This window comes from Anoplopoma fimbria, chromosome 6 (genome assembly GCF_027596085.1).
Source record: "Anoplopoma fimbria isolate UVic2021 breed Golden Eagle Sablefish chromosome 6, Afim_UVic_2022, whole genome shotgun sequence".
Taxonomy (NCBI): Eukaryota; Metazoa; Chordata; class Actinopteri; order Perciformes; family Anoplopomatidae; genus Anoplopoma; species Anoplopoma fimbria.
The window spans coordinates 1,468,860-1,491,359 of record NC_072454.1 but is presented as its reverse complement, the minus strand read 5'-3'; the positions used below and the strand labels follow the sequence as shown (position 1 = coordinate 1,491,359).

Here is a 22,500-nt window from a genome sequence, read left to right as displayed (position 1 = left end):
TCTCCAGTTACATTTATTTTTCTTCATTATCTGGATTTAAGTCTAATGTGTCTGCAAATAAAATAAAATAAAATAAATTAAAATGAAAAATACTCCAAACAATGTCTAATAATGTATAATATTGAGCCTGGAATCAGAAGACTGTAGTAGTTGAGGCAGCACCAATAGTAATAATAATTATTATCAAACCTGTCACCTATAACATTACGTTTCCATATCTTTTGAGGGAAACAAGTTTCTCCCAGATTGCGTGGTTGCAGTTTTGAACTGTTTAAAAAACGTTTAACAAACAAAACAAAACAAAAAAATGCTACAAAACCACTTTGTTAGATTAAGGGAACAAAATATTATGGTTTGGTAAAAAAATAAATCATGGTTTGGTTTAAAATGTCAACTGAACTGAAACCAGAATTACTTGTTTCATGCGAGAATTGAAGAGCAGTTTCCTGCTGGAAGCTCCGTGTTTTTGACTCATCCACCACCTCCATCTCAAAGGAGCCATTCTAAAGCATTCGTGATTCGTCTAAAGCAACAAATCACGTTTCCTTGGTAACCTCATTTACAATGCACTTTTGTTTTAAGAGGGACGGGGCTGCAGCAGTAGATGCAGCTAAGAGCATCAACACCAGCAGAACTACGGGTGGCAGAGGAGTCGTAGCGTCCATCACAGAGACAGGAGTGATCGGACACAGGACTGTCAAAATCTGACATCTGTACTGGTGCGTTAAAGCACAAGGTGGACAGCAGAGTACACACACACACACACACACACACACACACACACACACACACACACACACACACACACACACACACACACACACACACACACACACACACTGACAGATACATGCCGGACTGAGCTGGAATCTTCGGTGACTGCATTGAAGACAGATATTAGAGATAATTTGACACTGCTGAGTGCTGTGGGGTCGTCTGTGTGCTCGCCCTATCTCACTCTCTCTCACTTACACTCTCTCTCACACACACACACACACACACACACACCTTTCCATCTGTCAGAGAACACACCAGACAACCCCTCACACACCATTCTGAAGACAAATTGCGTTGGGCCTCTTTCGAACAGAGAGAAAGAGAAATGTAAGGCCATAGAGCAGGAGGAGGTCAAATGGAAAAGAAAAGCAGCGACGTTAGTGTGAAAAAGTCCTAAACTTTAAGAGGTTTTCAAACTTCCCTCCCTCCCTCCCTCCCCCCCCCCTCCCTGCCTCCATTCACACTCATTTATCTTTATAATGGTACTGTCCCTACAATCCCTCCTTCTTCGTCTCTCCATCAGAGGAACAGAATCAGGGTAGAATCAGCCTGGAGGCGATCTTATGTAGATCAGCTCTTTTTGTAATTCCTTTTTTTTTTCCTGCAGCTAAAACGTCCTCTGCTGTTCCCTGTTGGGACAAACTCAAAACCCAGCAGCACATTGATGACATGTACTGTATATTTCTATGTAGGATGCATATGAATAAAAAGAAAGTCTATATTTAGTGAATATACTTTACCGAGTCCTAAATGTTGTACGTTTGTTTAGTGAGATGGTTTCTGTCAACAGCACAACCACGTTCAAGGCCTCAATGTCAGCAGCAGCTATTTTCAACTTGCTTCACATTAAAAGGTGTGAAAAGACGAAGCACAGTCCAGCATGCTCCTGCTTCCTACCTACTGCATGCACCTAAAGCTTAGAAACTAATCATTTTGACAATGAAAGTTGCTTGTTATCCCTCCAACTAGCTTTAGTTGTAGATACGGTCAGTAGCAATGTTACAATATTTGAATAAAGTACCATTATGGTCCTTCAAAATCACTCATTAGGTTACTGCACTATCAATATAATGGCAACCATTTGGAACTATTGTTGTATAGTGGCATTGTACATTTCTGAAAACCGCGGATACGTTTAACGTTGACTTTTCTGAATCAAAACTATCTTTCATATCAGCGGTATATCACAGTTGCAGTAACGCACAATACCACGCGGTTAACGTTGTAAGACAATTAGGTTTTGGTAAGGTTTAGGCAACATAACATATCAAAGTATTGTAACAACGTATCGTAACAACGTATCGTAACAACGTATCGTAACAACGTATCGTAAAAACGTAACGGAACAACCCATGGAACAACGTATCAACGCGTAACAACGTAATGTAACAACGTATCGGAAACAACTTAGCGGAACAAAGTAACAAAAGTAACTCAATTAAATAAACCACCGCCCTTAGTGGACTTTTATTTTGTTACATTATGTAAAAAGCATCAACATTTACTTTTCGTTTAATATGAAACATGATTAACTTGGTGAAAGTCCTGTGTTTGTTTGACCCATCCATCACCGCTCACACCCATCCAGAGTGGACTAAATTATAATTATTATGATGATGCAAAAAAAGACTTTTACATTATCCGTGGTTTGCAGAGATGTACCAACCCAACATTATTCCCTGGCGACTGTTGGAGGACACTGTATGGGAGTCAAACTTGTGATTTTCTGTTTACAAAATGGCATCTTCCTAGATTTTCCACTTCAGAGACGAGTGCTATGGTTTACAGTCGTTCTACTCCACCTCTTGGTCTTTCCCCTAGGAAACACACACACACACATACTCACAGGAATACACACACACACACACACACACACAGTGAGTTACCATGATAGCCGGAAGGACAGTCCATCATTTGATTTGGACAAAGTGTTATTAAAACCCACTTAGTACTGGCTGTAAGAGCTACAAGCTATGGAAACTATGCAGTTGGCCGCAAGCAGAACGAGCCAGCCCTGCAGACATCTGCTTCAAATCCGACCAAAAACAGAAGGAACAGAGAGAGAGTTTTACTGTTACTAAGACAGCATCTACCCATTTCATTCATCATGACAGCACATTTTGTTTTCATGTCATTACAACCCTCCGTCCTCACAAACAATCTGAACTTTCCCAAACAAGCACTGTTAGTAAAACCTTTGGTTTCAAAGGCAAACTACTGCAACTAACAACTGATGGCTGCCAGCTAAACACAGAGATCTCTACATCTCCTGCACACTGCATATCTGAACCCACTGGCAGGTCTAGTTCATTTATAATATTGTCCCATATCACATCCAGTATCTCAATCAGCCACAGGCCAAAAGCACCAGAAGCTTTCACCCCCACGCTTCCCAAGAAGACAGAGAAAATCATCCCTCCAAAAGCTTTTCATTTAGGCAATATTCTGTGATAATGAATGATGCAAATGGTCAAAACCTGCTGACAACTCTCATAAACTAGCAACTGGCCCAGACATTAAAACGCCCCGGCTGCTGGAAGCTGTGGAGTTCATTGTATTCTCTCTAAAGCTACAGGCCCAAACAGGACGAGGCCACGGCGAGAAGTCGCTACTGCAAACAGTCATTTGTGTTGACATGGTGGCCACGCCCACCCTGCTGTATGAGTGAGAGAGAGAGAGAGTGAGAGAGAGACCATTAGCCCACTTTTTCCAGCTATCTAACAGAAATCATGTTGCACTCTGTTGAGTGTTTTGTGAAAAACAGCAATTTGACCTTGTCGCCGTATGGAGAGTGTACTGAGTGTTCAGTGTGTTTGTATACCTGTGTGCATGTGTCAACACAGCAGGTTGAAAACAGCTTCATCACAGAAGTCTGTTTGATGTTGGTCAATAAAAACACATGACTAAAATCAGCAGCAATCACAAAGACAACAAAATCCATATGAAACGGTCATCCTTATCAAAGACAATGTATCAGTAGTGGTATATAGATGACTATGGACAACAGAAACATATTGATATTGGCAACATGAAACAATAAGAAGAGAATATTCTGCACTGATGGAACCATTTAGAAATGAAGCTCAAGCGTTAGTTCAGTCTTTTGCATGTTTAGGCCTGTGGTTTGTTTCATAATTCCCTTGCTTTCATTGTTTAATGGCTGTCATTCATGAGATCAGCTGGTCTCCTCTTTCAAATAGCTCAGCGACACACCTTAACCTCCCCATCCCTGCCCAGTCTCTGCAGATTCATCAGCTTCATCATTAGCTTCATCATTTCAGACTCTCAGGATCATGACAGATCATGTGTATATAATAAATAACTATCTTTTCTTCATCTTACTTGTCTCTCCTGATTGAATTGCAATTAAAACAGAGCCTGTGTGGAACATGATGATACTTTGTGCTTGATGTAGGGCTGCACAATTAATTGAAATTTTATCGAAATCAACTGCAATTTTCAAATCGCAGGAAGTGCAATATTTGTATAAGGCGAAAATATAATTTTAAGTGAAATATTGTTGCTGCAGATATGTCCTGGCCTACAACGTCTTTGTTAAATAAAGAATCACCATGTAAAAATGATCATTTACTTTGTCACAAAACATATCGCAAGTTGCAACATCAGTCAAAATAATCACAATTACATATTTTTTCAAAATTGTACAGCTGTAGCTTGATGTCTACTGCTAAGAAGCTTCTACAGAGATGTCAACGTGTGAGTCAGCTAATGAGTCAACATTGGAGTCAGTGTATCATACTACCAGCTGCTGTCCAAACACACAGATATGTATTCACAGTAGACGTCTTCACCAGGAAATATTTAAAGAACAACAGAGCCGGGGACTTTGGAATTACTTTGGGTTTCCAGCCAAGGATGTCAGCATTGTGCAAACATTTGGCCCAATAGCTTGATCCAATTCCCCCAACTGTGAGTAGGTCAGGATGAAGAGTATTGCCACTAAATCAGCGCTGTGGTTAAAGGCCTCCTGAGATGTGGTCAGACAGCAATCATGGACCTCAGCGCGAGTCACCGTCAGATAATAAGGTCTCTGTGTCTGGCTAAGAAGAGCTTTGAACTGTGGCTGCGGCATTTCACGGCAGGGATCCTTAAATGGAGCTTCAAGTTCTTTTCACACAAAACAAGATGACAAAAATAAAAAGCCTCTTGCTGGCTGCGTGAGTGGTTGCTCTGGGATGTTCTCACACAGTATAAAGCCATCGGAAAGGGCAGCTGGCGTTTCATTTTAAAAGCCTTTGTGTATCTAAATTAAGTTGACTAGATAGATGCTCCTTCTTAGCAGTGACCTCATTTCCTGCTGCTTATTCAATTCATGTACTGCTTGCAGCATCCAGCCATCCAAGTTTCCCCTCAAGAGCCTTGCTTGAGAAACACTTCAACCCTTCTTATTCAATTAATTCCATGACGTGACCTTCAAACCATCAGCCGTCCAACAATGAACCCAACATTTTGGCTCCTGCAAATCACAAGCTTCACCGACTGCCCAACAATACAGAGCGGAGAACTCAATACGACCCACAGAAGACTAAAACAGCAGCACAACAGAATCCAAAGCAAGAAGAATTAAACAGACAGATGAGGATAAAAGTAGAGAACGAATGAGTGGAAAGTAGAGACAAGGTAAAAAAAGAAAAAGGTGGGGGATTGTTGCTTTTGTCCCCGATGAGCAGTCCGCCTCGCCGCTCATCGTGGCCACCACATCACACTCACACCCTCACGTTCTCACATCATCAGCAAAACAACATTTGCAGCATCACATTGACACACGTAGATAAATATCTGCTTGAATCAAATTAACAGTTATGATTCAAACGTAAAAAGGTAAGTTACTTACAAGATCTCGTCGTTCTGGAACTCCAGGACACCTTGAGAGTCCTCGAAGTCCTCGCCGCTGCCCCGAGCCGTCCCCTCCACCGTCTTGTACGGCAGCATGACCACGCCGCGAGCCCCCGACGTTCTCAGCACCTTCACCTCCATGGTGCCGACGCTCTCGCTCACGTGGAATACGGGCTCCTCAAACGTAAAGATACCGGCGTGGTCGTCGTCGAAGATGGTGACGGTCGCCGTGGCGGGTAAGCCGAGACACGCCATCGAGTCCACGTGATTGGCCGACTCGCCGTCCTCGGGCTCCTCCCCTTCGGACGTCAACACTCTCACATTGGAAAGGTGAATCAGGAAGTTCTCGTCCTCTTCAAAGATGTCGTCGTCGATGATCCCCACGCGGATCTCCTTCACTGTCTCACCGGCCTTGAAGACCACCATGCCCTCTGTGAACTCGTAGTCCGAGCCGGCGTTGGCCGTGCCATCTTCAGTCCGGTAGTCCACGGAAATCGTCTTGCCCAAGTCTCCACCGCGTCGCACCACGTTCACCGCCACCGTGCCGCAGTTCTCGAGGCACTGGTAAGAGCAGGGATCGAAGAAGATCTTGGAGACGGGGTCGTTGTCGCCGACATCAGAGCGGACCTCGTGCATGCTGACGGCCTTACGCGCCTGATCGGCGGCATGCTTCTTCAGGATGTTGCCGGCGCCTGTCATCAGCCGGGTGGCCTGGCAGCGGTAGAAAGCGCGGCTCTTCTGCTGCTGGCTCAGGACTTGGTAGTTGGCAAGCTCAATGAGTTGTTCCACCTGGTCACACAAAAGGAAAAAAGAACAATAAACAGTGTGAGAAGCTATTAAACATGGCAGTTGTTTCAAAAAAAAAAAATGAAGCCTCAGAAATCCAAGACTCAGACTTCTGGTGTAGTATTTTCTATTGTGGGAAAGAAAGTCATCTATGACCACTTGTATTAGAGAACTTAGAGAGCTTGTCTGGATAAATAAGTAATGCTGTGTCATGAGGGCATATCCAACATCAGAAACACTCAAAGAGCAGCGATCTTACAAATAGTCATACTGTTATAATATGTCAACAGAGAATGTCCATCCACAGTGTCTGTGGTTAAGTTCTACTGACGAGGAGATACTTTGGCATATTTTTGTGCGTGTTGTCAAAGGAGGTGTCGATTTGTCCCAACCATCCAGACGAGTTGACAAGCTTTAAACTTTGAATTAAAACTGTCTGGTTGTCTCATGCAGCAGTTTTGTTTTTAACAGCAAAGAAACAAAGAAAGACAGGATCATGACCGTTTCAGAGGTGTTTCAGCGTAACGAGTGACCGTGTTAGCTGGTGACAAATGCCTCCATTGTTGCTAGCAGTAACTAATGTAGATGTTTGAGGAGGTTTCTTCACCAAATACATGTTCATATCCAAACTTTAGCTAATGTATTCCACCCACTCACTAACAGCACACAGATCTGTAGAATCCATTTAGTTGTTTAGGTTGTATTCTCCATCTTTGGTGGTTCTTCCATAGCTTGACAAGCTATTGCCTTACTTCCGTTGCAAAAACTGCTTTGGCACACTTACGTACGTCATCACTGTTTGCAAACTGTAAAATGGTCTTTATGAGGCCTTACACAGCTGTAAACGATCCCATGACAGCAACCATCCATCCTGCTTTGATATCACTGACTTCCTGGGTCGAGCCCATGGTTTGGTAACTATTCCTCCTCTCCATGCTTTTACTCCCCCTTCTAGTAGTCCTCTTGTATCAGGGAATTATTGGAGGAGATCAGGTGAATTCATTGTTTTCCCAGTTGGAGATACAGCAGCTCTAATTAGAGCCTTTATGGGTTGAATTGATGGTGATTTTAATTATCCTAAATTAGTTTGCGCTCTCTGCTCTCCTTCACTATTTTGTCAGCCAGCAAAATGGGGGCACCAGTATCAATACCTAGATCCCAAACAAAATGAAGATGTAGGGGGAAAAGAAGACCAACTGTAGAGCCTTGGGATCAGCTGGTATCAATCTACAGATGCAGGTCAAGTCATCAACCAATTGTAGCTGCCTGACCTACAAAATAAGACGAGTACCGGCAACGCCAAAACACCAAATGTGAAACTATGACTGTGTGGCAAATGCTTGTTTCTGACAACAGATTAATCAGCCTCATTGTTAGTCCAAAGAGAGACGAGGGCGGCAGCGTAAAAAGCTTTTTTAGAAGGCTCTCACGCATGTAAGACGGATTACCACTTCAGCAGCTTGTCTTGATGCTTGCAGCTTCCATTATGCGTTTTAGTGTTAAACCAACACACAGAACCAACACAAAAAATCAACAGAGCCCCTCCTGTTGATTTTTCAAATAACAGTTGTGCAAACAGACACAGTGGTAGGAAACAAAATGTGAGGAAAGAAGATTTCTTAGGCCAGGCACGCTAGATTGTAGTCCATTTTATGGTTATCTTTGTGATATTACCAGCCTTTGTTATTCAAGACATTATTGATTAATGCATTTATTTATTCAAGGCAATATGTATTTATTTATTTAAGGCTGTATTTATTTATTTTTATTTGTTTATTATTATTCCTTTGTTAATGCAGTATTTATTTATTTGTTTAAGGCAGTATTCATTCATTTATTTATTTATTTGAGGCAGTTTTTATTCACGTCTTTATTAAAGGCAGGCATTATTTCAACGTGTGTCTCCATTTACAGTCTGTAAATCAAAGACACATTATCTATACGTTTATCATACTTAGGGAATTGAACATGAACCGACTGGAGTTTCTATGTTCATCTTTTTATCTAAATGTTGATTTAATGCCTGCTCTGTTTCCTTTGCAATTTTCCTATTTCAAACGCATCATTATCAGATTAATTCGAGAGGTTGAGACGAGACCTCAGCTGCATTCATCACCATAATCACTGCAGTAATGGAAGCGAACAGAAAAGTGCGTCATCTGTTGCTACTTATTTGGTCGGTTCATTTCCTACAGAAGAAAACATCTCTGAGGAGAGAAACAAGCCCGACAGGAGCAGCAGTGTTTCTGCTCTCTACGTGACGTCCACTCACCTCCTTGTCAGGGTGTTTCTGCTTGAGCTCCTTCAGGATCTTGGCCATGTCTCTGCGGGTCTCCTCCTCATCCAGATCCTTCTCATCGATGTCCAAACCCAGCGGACCATCCAGGAAGTCCACACCGTGAGAGTTCAGCATCTTCCCATCCATCTCAATGTCCACCTGGTAACGGAAAAGAAAGAGTTGCTATCAGTGCCATTGATTTGAGGCTTTGTAGCCGTATGTCTAATCTCCAGAGAAAACCATCTCTGGAGCCATCATGGAGGTTTATTGAGAACTGGGTTTGTACCAGGAATGGCCTATAACAATCATGCAACCAAAGGAAAGCCACGTATAGTTTGTGTTTATGTGTCATATCATAACAAAGAATACGCATACGAATCATATGATGTCCTACGAAAAGTTACTCCTCATTGTTTGTGTGTTTTCCTATGAAAGCCAACACCAAAGACTATTTATGCTCCTAACAGGAATACGGTCTTTTCAAAATGAACTTCTGTCTTCACAGGAAACAACTTAGTTAGGTTTAGGAAAAGATTGTCAATTGGGTTAAAATAAATAAATACAGAAGTGTAGTGACAAAAACATCAACTTTCTCCTTTCACACGGGGAATTAACAGCAGTCTCCTGGATGAAAGATCGCTCTTTGTACCAAGAAAATAATTGTGGGATATCAAAATTAAGGCACATTATTTTTTGTAGGTATTGCTGCCAATGCTGGATGAGACCAGCCTGCAAAGAAATGTATGTGTGACTACAAGCAGATATCAGAATGAGCTTTTATTAGACGTGTTAACGATATGTCAGCCATTTGTTTCTCTCAGAGTAAAGCGCTTGTTCTAATATTCATTTACTGCCCTTTTGTTTCCCCTTTGAGTACAGTTTTATTGATGCTCTTTAAGCGCGATGGCAATTTAGAACTTCTAAATTATTAGGCCTTCCCCTCAGGGACACTTTTGGGTTTGATTCACTGATTTCTTTTAGCCAGAAGTTGAGATGGAAGTGCTCTTCATGTTCTAATGGAGCAATGGTTCTTAATAATGAAATGAGTGAAACAGTATCACAAGTCACTTTTGGGAAAAGAGACTCTAAATAAATGTACCGTAAGCCACAATACTGAAAATGTAATTAGATGCATAGGACATCGCACAAAGCAGCAGATAGAAATCAAAACAGGAAATGAATAACAGACAGTACTTATGTGTTTGCAGTGATATGCTTCACTGATAGAGTTTACCTTGGCAGAAGACCAGTCAGTAAAACAGATAATTGTTTCAGATACATGCTGCTAATGAACTAACTTCCGCCCACATAGAGCCCCTTATCTGCTCCTTTGTTGCATATTTGGTTTAATTAATATCTACTGATCAGCTGTTCTCTGACTGATGGGTATTTAGAAAAGAGAGCTCCCAGCATCACTGTCATTTATTACACACTAATGGAGGAACTCTAGCTTGTTTAAATATTCATCACTAAGATTTACCTTTTCTTTTCATTTCTAATGTCATAATCATCATGGAGTGATTTCCGGTCGGGATAAGAAGACTAGAATTGTCCTTATTGGCAAATTATTAACCATAGAAGAGAAATACCTGCTTTTAAATTCAATTATTCTAAAAGTTTAAACATGTTAAATTAATTTTACGATGATGTCAAATGAAGTATTACAATGGTATTAGTACCAGAAGTACTGGTACAAGATGGTGTATTGACGTAATATGTACATGATATAATGATTGTAGTAATGGTAGAGGTGGTAGTTTTTTTAGGTTTGAACCCCAAATAGATGATACGATTTCGGGTGTTATAATAATATTTAAGGATAATTCGGGTTTAATACAACTTTGGTTCATCATTTCTACTGGTTATGAAAACAATGTACTAACTGGAAACATAACAAAATCTGACAGAGCAAATAAGCAGACAGATTATCAAGGAAGAAAAACAAGCCAAGTATCGTGGCAGTTTGTGAAATGGTCACGAAATGTGATCTATTGATTTGTGTACAGGGACTTGAATTGTGTGTTTTTTTCGTGTTGGTCAGGACAAAATAATTGCTATCGGAAAGTCAATTAGGAGCGTCATTCGTGGTAAACACAAGAATTAAATTTATCCATGTGACTGAGCAACATTCAGAGCAAGTGACGTTGTTTATAGTATAAAAAAGAAGACTATTGGTGGAAAGGTGGGGAGGTGGATGGTTCCAAAAAAAGGACTTTCAATCAGCAAACTGGTGTTTGACATCATGTTGTGGTATTTTGGTAGTGGTTGTTACAAAACTGTTATAAAGTGCTGGTCCAAGTTGGATCAGAGACGTTCTGTTAATTGTGACGGAAGTTTAAATCTGGTAGTTTAGGTAATCTACTGACTTCTTTTTAGTGATTTTACTGCATTCCCAGATCTAAGCAACTGGCTTGGTGAATACAATGTTATTATTACAGTTAGAAAAAATCACAAAAATTCAAGTTGTAAATGAAACCGTAGGCTATAAAGATGCAAATCATTGTTGTGTGAAGCTTTTATGATTATGTGCATATTTAATCCTATAAATATTCCAGCAGCTTTGGGAAGCTGCAATGTAGCAGTAATACCAATACTAAGTAGTAGTAGTAGTAGTAGTAGTAGTAGTAGTAGTAGTAGTAGTAGTAGTGTTCATCCCTCTGAGCTCACCTTGGAGGGAAGTGGGCGGTCCCCCTCGGTCTCGATGATCATCCCGCGCTGCTTTCCGGTGCGGTAGCGCTTGTACACGTACTTGTAGAACAGCAGGCGGCGGTCGGCCACCCAGGCGAACAGCACACAGATGGGGAAGAAGAAGAAGGTGAGCAGCCCCTCCCACAGCTGCACGACGCCGGGCGAGATCACGGACAGGATCAGGTAGAGCCAGATGTAGGCGAAGATACTCCAGGTGGCCGTGACGAAGAAGACGCGGAGATGCTTGACCTTCCTCGTCTCGCCGTCCGGCACGACGTACACGCAGAGCCCGATGATGACGAACATGTTGAAGGCCGCCGAGCCCACGATGGTGGAGGGGCCCAATGTGCCGGCTTCGAACCCGTGACCTATGACCTCTATGACTGACAGCAGGATCTCGGGAGCCGAGGAGCCCAGAGCCATGAGCGTGAGATTGGAGACGGTCTCGTTCCAGATCCGGACGGTGGTGGTGGTGGTTTCTCCGTTGGGTTTCTTGATGGTGATCTCCTTCTCCTGCGACGTGATGACCTCTATCGACGCCATGAAACGGTCCGCGATGATCGACACGCCCAGGAACATGTAGACCAGAGCCACGAAGTAAACCGTCGCCCGGGCCACTTTGTCGCCAAACGACGGATTTTGGGGCTCCCAAATGGGCAGCACCACCCCCTTTGCGCACGCCTCGGGCTTGCTGCATTCAGTTTTATTAGTGGACACCGCTGAAACGGAGCCACCCAAGCTCTGCTCAGGGGGAGAGCCGGCCAACGAGGGATGGAGCTCGAGGAGGAGGATCACCGTGACGACTGCTAGCCTCAGGGCAGCGGACCGGAGGGAGGAGTGATCCCAGCGACCCATGTCGACGTCCGAACCGGTGCCGGGAAGTGACGATTAATGAGAAGGTCGAACCTTTGGAGAGAACAGAGGAGAAGTCACATTAGACCTGTTGACATGTTTGGATAAAATGGTTCAGATGACACTTTTTTAACCTGAGTATGCTTCACATATTTGGGTTTAACAGCAGAAACGACTTCACGATATCCTTTAAATACCTCATGAGGACAGTAAAAACTACTGGATTTAACTTCTGAAGGAAACTGTAGAGTGGGTGTAACAGGCGAAAGAAAATCCAGCGTTGTTTAGAGGCTGAGTGTGGAACGCTTTTGGCTTCTATATTTGTTTAACTTCCAGTAAACAAGCAGTGAAAGGTCAATTCTGCATCACCTCTGCAGGCTTCTGAGCAGTGAGGCTGCTCACTTTGAGGCATTCAGAACCTCAAAAACACAACACCACGAAAAAATAAAAAAACACATGTTTCAGGTAAGATGTTTGCTCAGCTGTTTGAGGGGCAGCAAGTTCAAATAACCACGCCCAAGATAAACTTCGGCTCAGAGCTATAGATTTCCACGGAGCAGCTTCTGAATCTCCCTGCCACATTCCTGCAGCAGTAATATCCTGCTGTTCCTCAAGCGACCCGGCCAGGAGTGGTTCTCTCCGATAACACTCCGGTTTACTTCTGTCAACAACGCCGGCTTATTAACTCACTGTGAGACAGCTTTGAAGCCAGACAGTTGTCACTTGAAGGTAATTTTTTTTTAACTGTCAGGTAAAATGAGGATCAAGGGATTAGGAAAAACCCAAACATTGGCCTCTCAAATTACCACAAACTTTTATCAATCTCTCAATCTTTCAGGCAATAAATTAATTAATCAACTATAAATTACATCCCTACACAAAAGTTTTTGATGTTGGATTTCTCTTTAATGCTTAACTGAGGAGGACTCTTCCCTTAACTATCTGAGAGACAACTCCCTCCATCCAATCACTCATTCAAACCCCTGAGGTTCTCCTTTATTTTCAGTGATGACGAGAAATACACATTGGCGTTAAACAAAGCGAAACAAAAGGGGTCAGAACTCTGTAATCAGTTGCATACTGAGGTTTGCTGAGTTGAAGTGGTTTGAGATCATTGTCTGGAATTGTTCAGGGGCAGGGAGAGTTTCAATCTTGAGAATGTGTTGCAGATAATTGCCGACACTGAGACTTTAAATCAATCATTCAGTTTCCATGTGATTGCTTTGGGGATAAAAAGAAAAATGCGCCGAGGTCTACTGACCAGGCGCCGGATTATGTCGAATTGGGAGTGAGAACAAGTTGGTTTGTACAGATTATCTTCCCACCCACAACATGTTTCATGTCATCCATATCGGTCTGGCCAACACCAACGTATCCTCATACAACACCTTGTACGATATCTTTCCTAAGAAAGCACAGCGACAATTTAGTGTTGGTCTGCTATGGTTCAGTAGTAGGTGAGACTCAATGCTGCCTTTTGCCTTTTTAACCCCAGGGGGTAAATATAAAGTCACCAAGGAGGAACCACACTGAATAAAAGTTGCATTAAAATTTGTGCAGAAGGGTCAAATTCTGCTAGTTACATGCATACGGTCTTTTCAAGATGAACTTACATCTTCACAGGAAACAACATAGTAGGGTTAAGGCAACAAAACTACTTAGTTAGGTTAAGGTAAGATGGTGAAATACTAGGTTAGGTTTAATAAAACATCGTGGTTTTGGTTTAAATATCTACAGAAGTGACGTTACTTGAGTACGGAAGTTACGTGACAAATAAATCAACAATGACTCCCATCTTTGCTCGTTCTGTAAAGACATTCATCCAGGAACAAACGTTAACCACCCTTTAGACCTTTTAGTGAAAGCACTGCTGCACACTCACGAGTGGTAATCATTTTAAATGTGGGATCAATAAAAAGAGCGGAGACCCGAAACAAAGATCAGCTCTCCTCAAACCGACTTCTGCTACTTTCCAGCATGCCAACATCCATTTCCCGATAATTAATTGGTCACACTTTTACATGCAGACAGAGCACAATTTACAGAGCATCAATAGTAACATCAGTACCTTCTGCTTTCCACAATACTCATATAGATAAAGCTGTAAATCCCTGAACAATATGAATCACACGTTCTCTTGCAGAACATGCAGCGAGGCCCTGGAGACAAAGCGCCTGGACACTATTTAAAGCTAAAGGAGGAACACAATGTGTGAATGTTCATTCAATATATTACACACAAGGCACACACTGTAGAAAGTGTGTGTGCCTTGCCCACTGTTGTCGACAGCTACTTGCTGCATAAATCAGTTGGAGTGTGATGCGTAATAAGTCCAACTATGGTGTCTTTCCATTAAATATTTGGGTTGAATAAGCGTGACGCGTGTTGGTTTGACTGCTGCGTTGGTGCGTGCCGACTGGGTTCAGCTGTGCTGTGGGAGCTTTTTTTGCTTTAATGTCAAGAAAATCAATTCCAAATGAAATAACACATCTATTTAATTAAATGTGAATTGAGTACGCTCACAACCAAACATTTTCCTCCCAGCTAATGTGATCCAGAAGCTCTTTGCCTTCTTGTGTGGCCACACAGGGCTTTGTGGGGCATTTCAAAGTGATCAATAATTCAGTGTGCTTTGGGATTTGGTGCTTTTCACTTAAGGATGTCATTTCTTACAGGCTGATGGCTAAAAAGCATGCTCTCTTTATACCAACTGCTCTCCATAAAATACTATGTTTTCCATTCACTAAACCAGTGCATGCTCAAGGTGCAACACAGTCCCACGGCAGTTCGTGAAAGGATCACAAAATGCAAACTTTGGTTTTGTGTACAGGGACAAGTTTTTCGGCACTACTTTCTTTTACGGGACAACATTACGTTAAAACCAACAGTTAGGTTTAGACAACTAAACCAACAGTTAGGTTTAAAAAAAAAAACCAACAGTTAGGTTTAGACAACAAAACCAACAGTTAGGTTTAGACAACAAAACCAACAGTTAGGTTTAGACAACTAAACCAACAGTTAAACAACAAAACCAACAGTTAGGTTTAGACAACTAAACCAACAGTTAGGTTTAGACAACTAAATTCTTAAAGGAACAGTTAAGGGAATACATAATTTGGCTTTTTTGCTAAGAGTTAAATGAGGGAACACGTTGAGGTATTGATACCACTCTCATATCTGTCTATTGAAAATGAGGCTACACACAAGCTAGTTAGCTTAGCTTAGCATACAGACTACATAAAAACAGGCAGCCAAAGGTTCCTACCAGATACAAGTATACAATGTAACTCTCAAGAAGTGCTTTAATGCTTAGAAGACCAGGTTTTTTAGTATTTTAATTCTCACAGTCTTTACGGCTCATTATCCTCATTTGTTCCTCTGCAATCAAACGATAATCAAAGTTGGTTCACATCATAGGCGCCGTTTTGATGGGTCTGTAACCTCGGACAGCATAAACAACATTGTGAAGGATGACAAGGTCTTGGGAAGCCTCCACAGTCCTGACGCAAAACAAATTGAGGTTACAGTGCCTTGCAAAAGGGCAGTTTTGCCAACTATTTTGGTTACATCTCGGCTAATTTGGGAATTCAAACCTGTATCCACCACTTAAAAGACTTCCTTCTTTCCTACCACAATACAGTGAATGGTTAAAAGGTAGTGTACACCATGCATGTGTTAGTATACAGCACTGTGTGATGTGAAGATGTCAGCACAGTAAAACACAATTCAGATATTAACAGAGGCAGAGCTCTGTTTCTCCTCACCGACTAAAATTCATCCTTGATGATTTACGCAGTCCTGATGGCTTTACACTTCATCAGGAGGTTTCACTGGAGATGACTTGAGATCACTACTTTCTCTGTTTCTAGGGCTGCTCAGCTGTACGACTGCAAAATATATCCTGCCGGAATGACCTACTTCAGTAGTTCTCTCTCTCTGCACAAGAACCATCACCAGCTATTTTATAAAGGAAAAACCATGTGTATGAGAAGTGGACGTAGTCATCGTGACGTCAACCGTTGGTTTGTGGACTGACGTTTCCAAACATCAAGTTCAGCGATTTAACCGTTGCCATGGTATACGGCTGTCACCAAGTGACCATATATGGACTGAGGAGGAGTGACGTTATACGTCTCTGGTGTCGACCTGTCAATCAGAGTGTAGCCCCGCCCTAAAGCATCCCCTGCTTTATGGTCTGTTTGACTCTAAATGGAGCATCATTTACTAAATGAACATCATGCTGTATTGAAGAAGACTTGAAACTAGAGATTGAGACCATAAACTCATGTTTACAATGTTTACTGAGGGAATAAATCAAGAGAGAAGTAGAGTCATTTTCTCATAGACTTCTATACAACCAGAGGAGTCGCCCCCTGGTGGACAGGAGAGAGAATGTATGTTTTAAGACACTTCCCCATTGGCTTCACAAGGCAGAACCGGAGTTCGCCGCCTATGAAAAACATTGATGCCCTTGTATCAGCACATCACTCCAGGCTGTATGTCTACATCTCTGCCATTAACACTAGAGGCTTGGCTGACAAGGTGGCTTTTATTTTGGAATTTGTACTTTAACTATCAGGTTTCAGAAGATCCTCGCCACAACTTCCCCCTCGTGTTCTGACCTCAAAAGCTTGACTCCATTTCAGCAGGAACACGAGGCGATACAAGCCAACACAGCTTCAGAAATAAGAAGCAAAAACACTCACTGGAAATCTGAAACAAAAGCTGAATACATAAAGTTAAGAAAACCAGAACCTTGTGCTGCACTGAGGCAAGCTGTTCCCTCGCTGCCCCAATACTGTCATTCCTCTGGAGCCTCTGAAGGCAGCACCCAAAGGTGTCAAGAAAGCAGCTGATTAGACCAAACAGGTTGGTACAGAAAGGACAGAAAAAGGAAGACAGGGGAGGACATATAGGACATGAACACACCTTCTGCCTAAACCACTTATGCTCAGAGACACTGAATCATGAAGGGAAACCACAGTTATCAGAAGAGCTGTAGTGCTTAAATAAATGAAAGACGAGTAGATGTAAAAATAAACCCGTGTGTTGCAGGAGAAGATGGAGCTCACTGCTCCAAGAGGAAGCCTGCACGAGATACATTCCCCTCGCTACAGAGCAAGAACTGATCATAGAAATATGTAAAACAATGAGTGAAGGAGTGAAAAATAAATATGGAAAAGTTAATAGAAAGGACAGAGAGAGGGATGTAAAGAGAAAAACTGAAGGAGAGGGAAGTTATATCGGCATTAAGGCAACAAAACCACAATCAGTTATGTTAAGGCAACAAAACCAACAGTTAGGTTTAGGCAACAAAACCAACAGTTAGGTTTAGACAACTAAACCAACAGTTAGGTTTAGACAACTAAACCAACAGTTAGGTTTAGACAACAAAACCAACAGTTAGGTTTAGACAACAAAACCAACAGTTAGGTTTAACAACTAAACAACAGTTAAACCAAAACAACAGTTAGGTTTAGACAACAAAACCAACAGTTAGGTTTAGACAAAAACCAAAGTTAGGTTTAGACCAACAGTTAGGTTTAGACAACAAAACCACAACCATAAAACCACTCACTAGTTGTCTTTTTGAATATTATATAGTACAGATGTTTTAAATTGGTGTCCACTATGAATATAGATCCTAATTGACTTTCCATTGGCATTCATTTCATGCTGAGTGAAACAAAAAAAAAAGGAAAGACAACTCTTGTCCCTGAACACGAACCAATAGATTGCCTTTCGTGACTTTTTCACGACCTGCCATGATACTGGGCTGAAATATATAGTCTCACCCTCCATTAATAAAATAAAATAGATATTCCACTGTAGTGTTTGTGTGTAAGCAGGACCAGATATGCACACACACACACACACACACACACCAGCCTCTGCAAGCAACTGAAGATTAATGGTCTGCATTTACCGACTTTAGAGTGATGTTGAGCTCTTTTAGCCTGGATCTGCCTTGGAGCCGATCCTGGAGCCAAGATGCCTTGTCCTATTATTACACTTGGACTGAAGGAAACGCTCAGAGCTACAGAATGTCCTACTGTCTGTCACTCTGTCTCTCCATCGACGTTATCTGCATGTCCGTCTATCTGGGGTGTGAACAGGCATCATCATTAGAAAACTCAAAAATGGGATAAATCAATCCTGTTATCTTCAATGCTCTTTTTATTCGTGGAAGAAGAAGTAGCCAAAGGCGAGCAATGATCCTCAAACTCAGCACACTGAAACCTTCCTCCTTCTAGGAGTGGCTGGTATAATTAGTATGAATGGGATTTTTCTCAGCATTCAACAACATCATACATGCCACTGGCAAAGTGCCAAAACCTCCAGAGAGCCTCATGCTTTTTTCCAGCTTCTAGATCTCTTTTTTTTTTTACAAAACCTTAACAACCAACACGTTCTCACTTCCAACTCGTCACATAACGACGCCTGGTCAGCGGCCCTACGGCGCTCTCCATTCCCTTCTAGCGTCAGTTCTGCACATGTCAGGGATGGCGTGTCAGTTTCTACGTGTTACATGCATAGTGTCTTTTCAAAATAAACTGCCACTGTAGATTTACTGAGTGTTTAGGTCATCTCTCTTTTCAGACCATACGTCAGTTGCTCTAAGCGTCTAACTATGTCATGGATGTGTTTACATCGGAGTTAGTTCAAAGTTTTATAATCATTTTTGCTCAATACATGCGTATAGTCTTGTTAAAATAAACTTCCGTCTTAACAGGACACTCTATTAGGTTTAAGTAACAAAACTACTTAGTTAGATTTGGGAAAAGATCGTTGATTTTTGTTAAATGAATCATGGAAGTGCCGTAGCTTATTCCGTTGCTACGTTACGTTTCATGACTATCAGCGTTGACGTCTCGTTTCACATGAGGAACAAAAAGCGGTCCCCTGGCTGAAAGATTCCGGTTTGTTTCCGACACACCTTGTTTGTGCTTCAGCAATCTTAGGAATTCCTGGCTCATGATTACATGGTTACATACGAAAAGAGTTTGTGGAATGTCTACATATGACGCCGCATTCATTTTTTTTTAAGGTAATGCCGAATGAGATCAGATCTGTATTTGACATGTTGGGAGTTCGGCTTTGTTGCGACTGATCAGTACTTCTATATTGTCGATGGGTCAAATGACAAACCCACAGATACTTAACACTAACTCGGCTCTACGGAGCCTTTTATTGTCTTTCAGCTCATTGTTTTGGTTTAATGGACGGCAACTTTCCCGTTTTGGTTCCCACCATTGTTTCCAGCAGGAGGAGGCAGCTGTTATCTGATAAACTCACTATAAACACCAAACTGCTGACAGACAGAGTTAGTGATGAGCTGGTAATAAAAGTGGAAGATTCCACAGCTTCAGACTCAGCTGTTTCCTCCAGGAGCTGGTGGAGACCAAAATAGAGCGAGAATTGGGAAAGAAATTTGGTGGAATGGTCACTAACTGTTTGCTAACACGCTATTTCAACTCTAAGATGATAATACGTCAATATGTTGTCATTGACAGCTTCTATCAGTCTTTTCATGTATCAAGAACAACAAACATCAGTGTTTTCCCTTAAACTAAAGTTCTAAAGAGAGAGGATCTCTGAGAACAACATATTAAATGCTATATATATTTGACTTGATTACTCTCTACTCATGTTTTAATCATACTATGCTGCACTACTCTCTGCGTAGCATGCAACCTTGTTTGGATTCATCCATATTGTATCACTAAGCCCATTACCGGATGTGTTGGGGGGGGGGTTGTGCCTGACTGCTCTGTTCAGCCACCGAATACAAGAACACGAAAATCCAGTTATTCTCATGCTTGTTAAAGTGGTACATGTATTTATTTTTCAAGCCTTGGTGGAGTAGCCTCTGTGTCATCCTAGAAGTATTACTCTACTGCTGCTGTTTTCCAGAATTAACTCATATTTCCTGTAAACACTGTCCATGGAGGTAAAGTTACCACTGGCTCTGTTTTATCAGGAACAGAACACGACACATACACATGAAATATTTGCTCTGTTAACCTGGTCCAACCCAGAGCATCATCTGGCTCATGTGTTAACAATGCTTTTACTAAGATTAACATGTAAACGATTTATTGGCGTTACTGTGGTTTCATTAATACCTCTAACAGAGCTGACATCTGTGTCACTCTGACAGGGTTTCCCCAATAAACACATCCATGATGTACAATACATACAACTCGTTTATGTTATTATTTAATCTGTAGAGTTCACGGTGGTTGGACATGTCAAACATGCAATCACAGGATTTTCACCCAGGAGAAGCAGTTTGTTTTCCGTGTGTAACCGAGTTAACATTGACTTATTTTATATCACTTTTGTTGCAACTTTCCTACCTAACTGATGCCACGAACGTAAGTTATGTAACAAAATGTGTTATTTTCCATAAAACAAACATTGTTATTTAAGATAACAAAAGTAGCTATTTTCCATAACAAGCAAACTTATTTTATGTAACAACCGTTGTTATTTTATGTAACAGAACTTGTTATTTTATGCAACAAATGTAGTTATTATACATAACAAAGATTGTTATTTACGGAACAGGGGTAGTTATTTGAGGTATCAAACATTGTTATTTAACATAACAAATGTGGTTATTTTACGCAACAAACGTAGTTATTTCCAGATCAAACTTGTTATTTTACATGCTAAACGTAATTCTTTTTTGTAATAAACATTTACATTGCAAAATTAGTTATTTTAAATAACAAAATTAGTTATTTTACATACCAAGCAGTCCTATTTTATGCAACAAAATTAGTTATTTTACGTATCAAACATTGTTATTTTACATGAGAAACGTAGTTAATTAACGTAACAAAAGTTGTTTTGTACATTACAAGCATACTTATTTTACGTAACAAACGTACAAATTTTAACCCAAACCACGATCTTCTTCTTGGTTAAACAGCTTCTGCACTTATTTCTGTACTGAATTGACAGTTGACACACATTGTAATGTAGATTACCCACGTATTAACTAACGGACTTATGCACATGTCAACCAATCAGCAAAACTACAAGTGATCTGCTGATAGTTTGCAGAGAACCTATCAATCTGCATATTCATTCTAACAGATAAAAGTCTTCCTCTGGGTTTCACACTGGAGGAAGCTTATTAGCTTCACTAGTATAGCCTAAACTTAAGCCTCATTACAATCATTTTTAATTTGATAATGTGTCTGTATTTCTTTTGATTACAAAAAAACTGGTAAAAATGTAATTGAAAACATAATTAAAAAGTCATACTTAAAAGTGGATTAGAGAAACTGCATTAACTTCAATGGTCTGGCTGATCCACAGCAGAATTAGCATCCCTCATGCATTTTCCCCCAACGTTTGACTTTACGTCATCAGAAGCGTTGTCTGACCTGTCCTTGCCATGAAGAACCTGTTTACTGTAAACTGGAGGGATCAGGGTCCAATACGCAGAAAGGAGCAGAAGGACTTTTACTGCTGCGTGGGAACGTAAAATCTGTCTAAACTAAAATAAAAACCTATTAGCCTACTAATACTGTGGTGGTTATTTGCTATGTTCAATATTACTCTTGTATATGCAAAGTAGATGCCATTGTTCCATATGAATAACCAGTGAGTGATACGTATTCAACTAGGTCAGTGTCTTATGTGAAGAGGTGAAACACAAACCAACATTTCCACCTTAAACCATTTTAAACACGACCCCACTACAACCCAGGCAGAACAAATAAACGCATTAAATATTGGGTTATGATGGACATTTACAGTCATGTTACCAAATAATAAATCTGCATTGGAGTTTTTGCAGCACATGTTAGCAGTGATGACACTGCACTGTGGTGTTCTAACCCTGGTCTCCTCCTCAGCCTTTTACCTCCGACTCATTTACAACATAGTGACCCAGCAGTTGTTGCACCATGGCAGCTTTATGTCTGCAACGCTGTGCGCATGTGTGTGTGTGTGTGTGTGTGTGTGTGTGTGTGTGTGTGTGTGTGTGTGTGTGTGTGTGTGTGTGTGTGTGTGTGAGAGAGAGAGTGGCATCCTTAGCCAGGCCTGATCACTTATCGATCCAGACCCTCTGAGACGAGGCTTCAGTCTCTCCTCAGATATGAAAATAGGATCATTTTTTAATGAGAAAACGCTTCACTTTAATCATCTGAAGCTGTTTTTATAGCTTTGCCCTGAAAAACGACGCCTCATCATCGCCACACTATCTGCCATCCCATCAATAACCAGCTGCACCAGTGCTGGAGGTA

The 22,500-nt window shown here is 41.2% G+C and overlaps 1 protein-coding gene across 1 annotated transcript in view; it reads right to left on the bottom strand.

The window, feature by feature from the left end:
* slc8a1b (solute carrier family 8 member 1b) overlaps positions 1 to 11,980 on the bottom strand; it is a 123,631-nt gene extending 111,651 nt beyond the window's left edge. Inside the window, 3 exon segments of the mRNA XM_054599996.1 lie at positions 5,633 to 6,423; positions 8,693 to 8,857; positions 11,366 to 11,980. Of these exon segments, the coding sequence (XP_054455971.1) occupies positions 5,633 to 6,423; positions 8,693 to 8,857; positions 11,366 to 11,965 (1,556 nt within the window). The 5' untranslated portion in view covers positions 11,966 to 11,980.
* Positions 11,981 to 22,500: the final 10,520 nt, after the last annotated feature.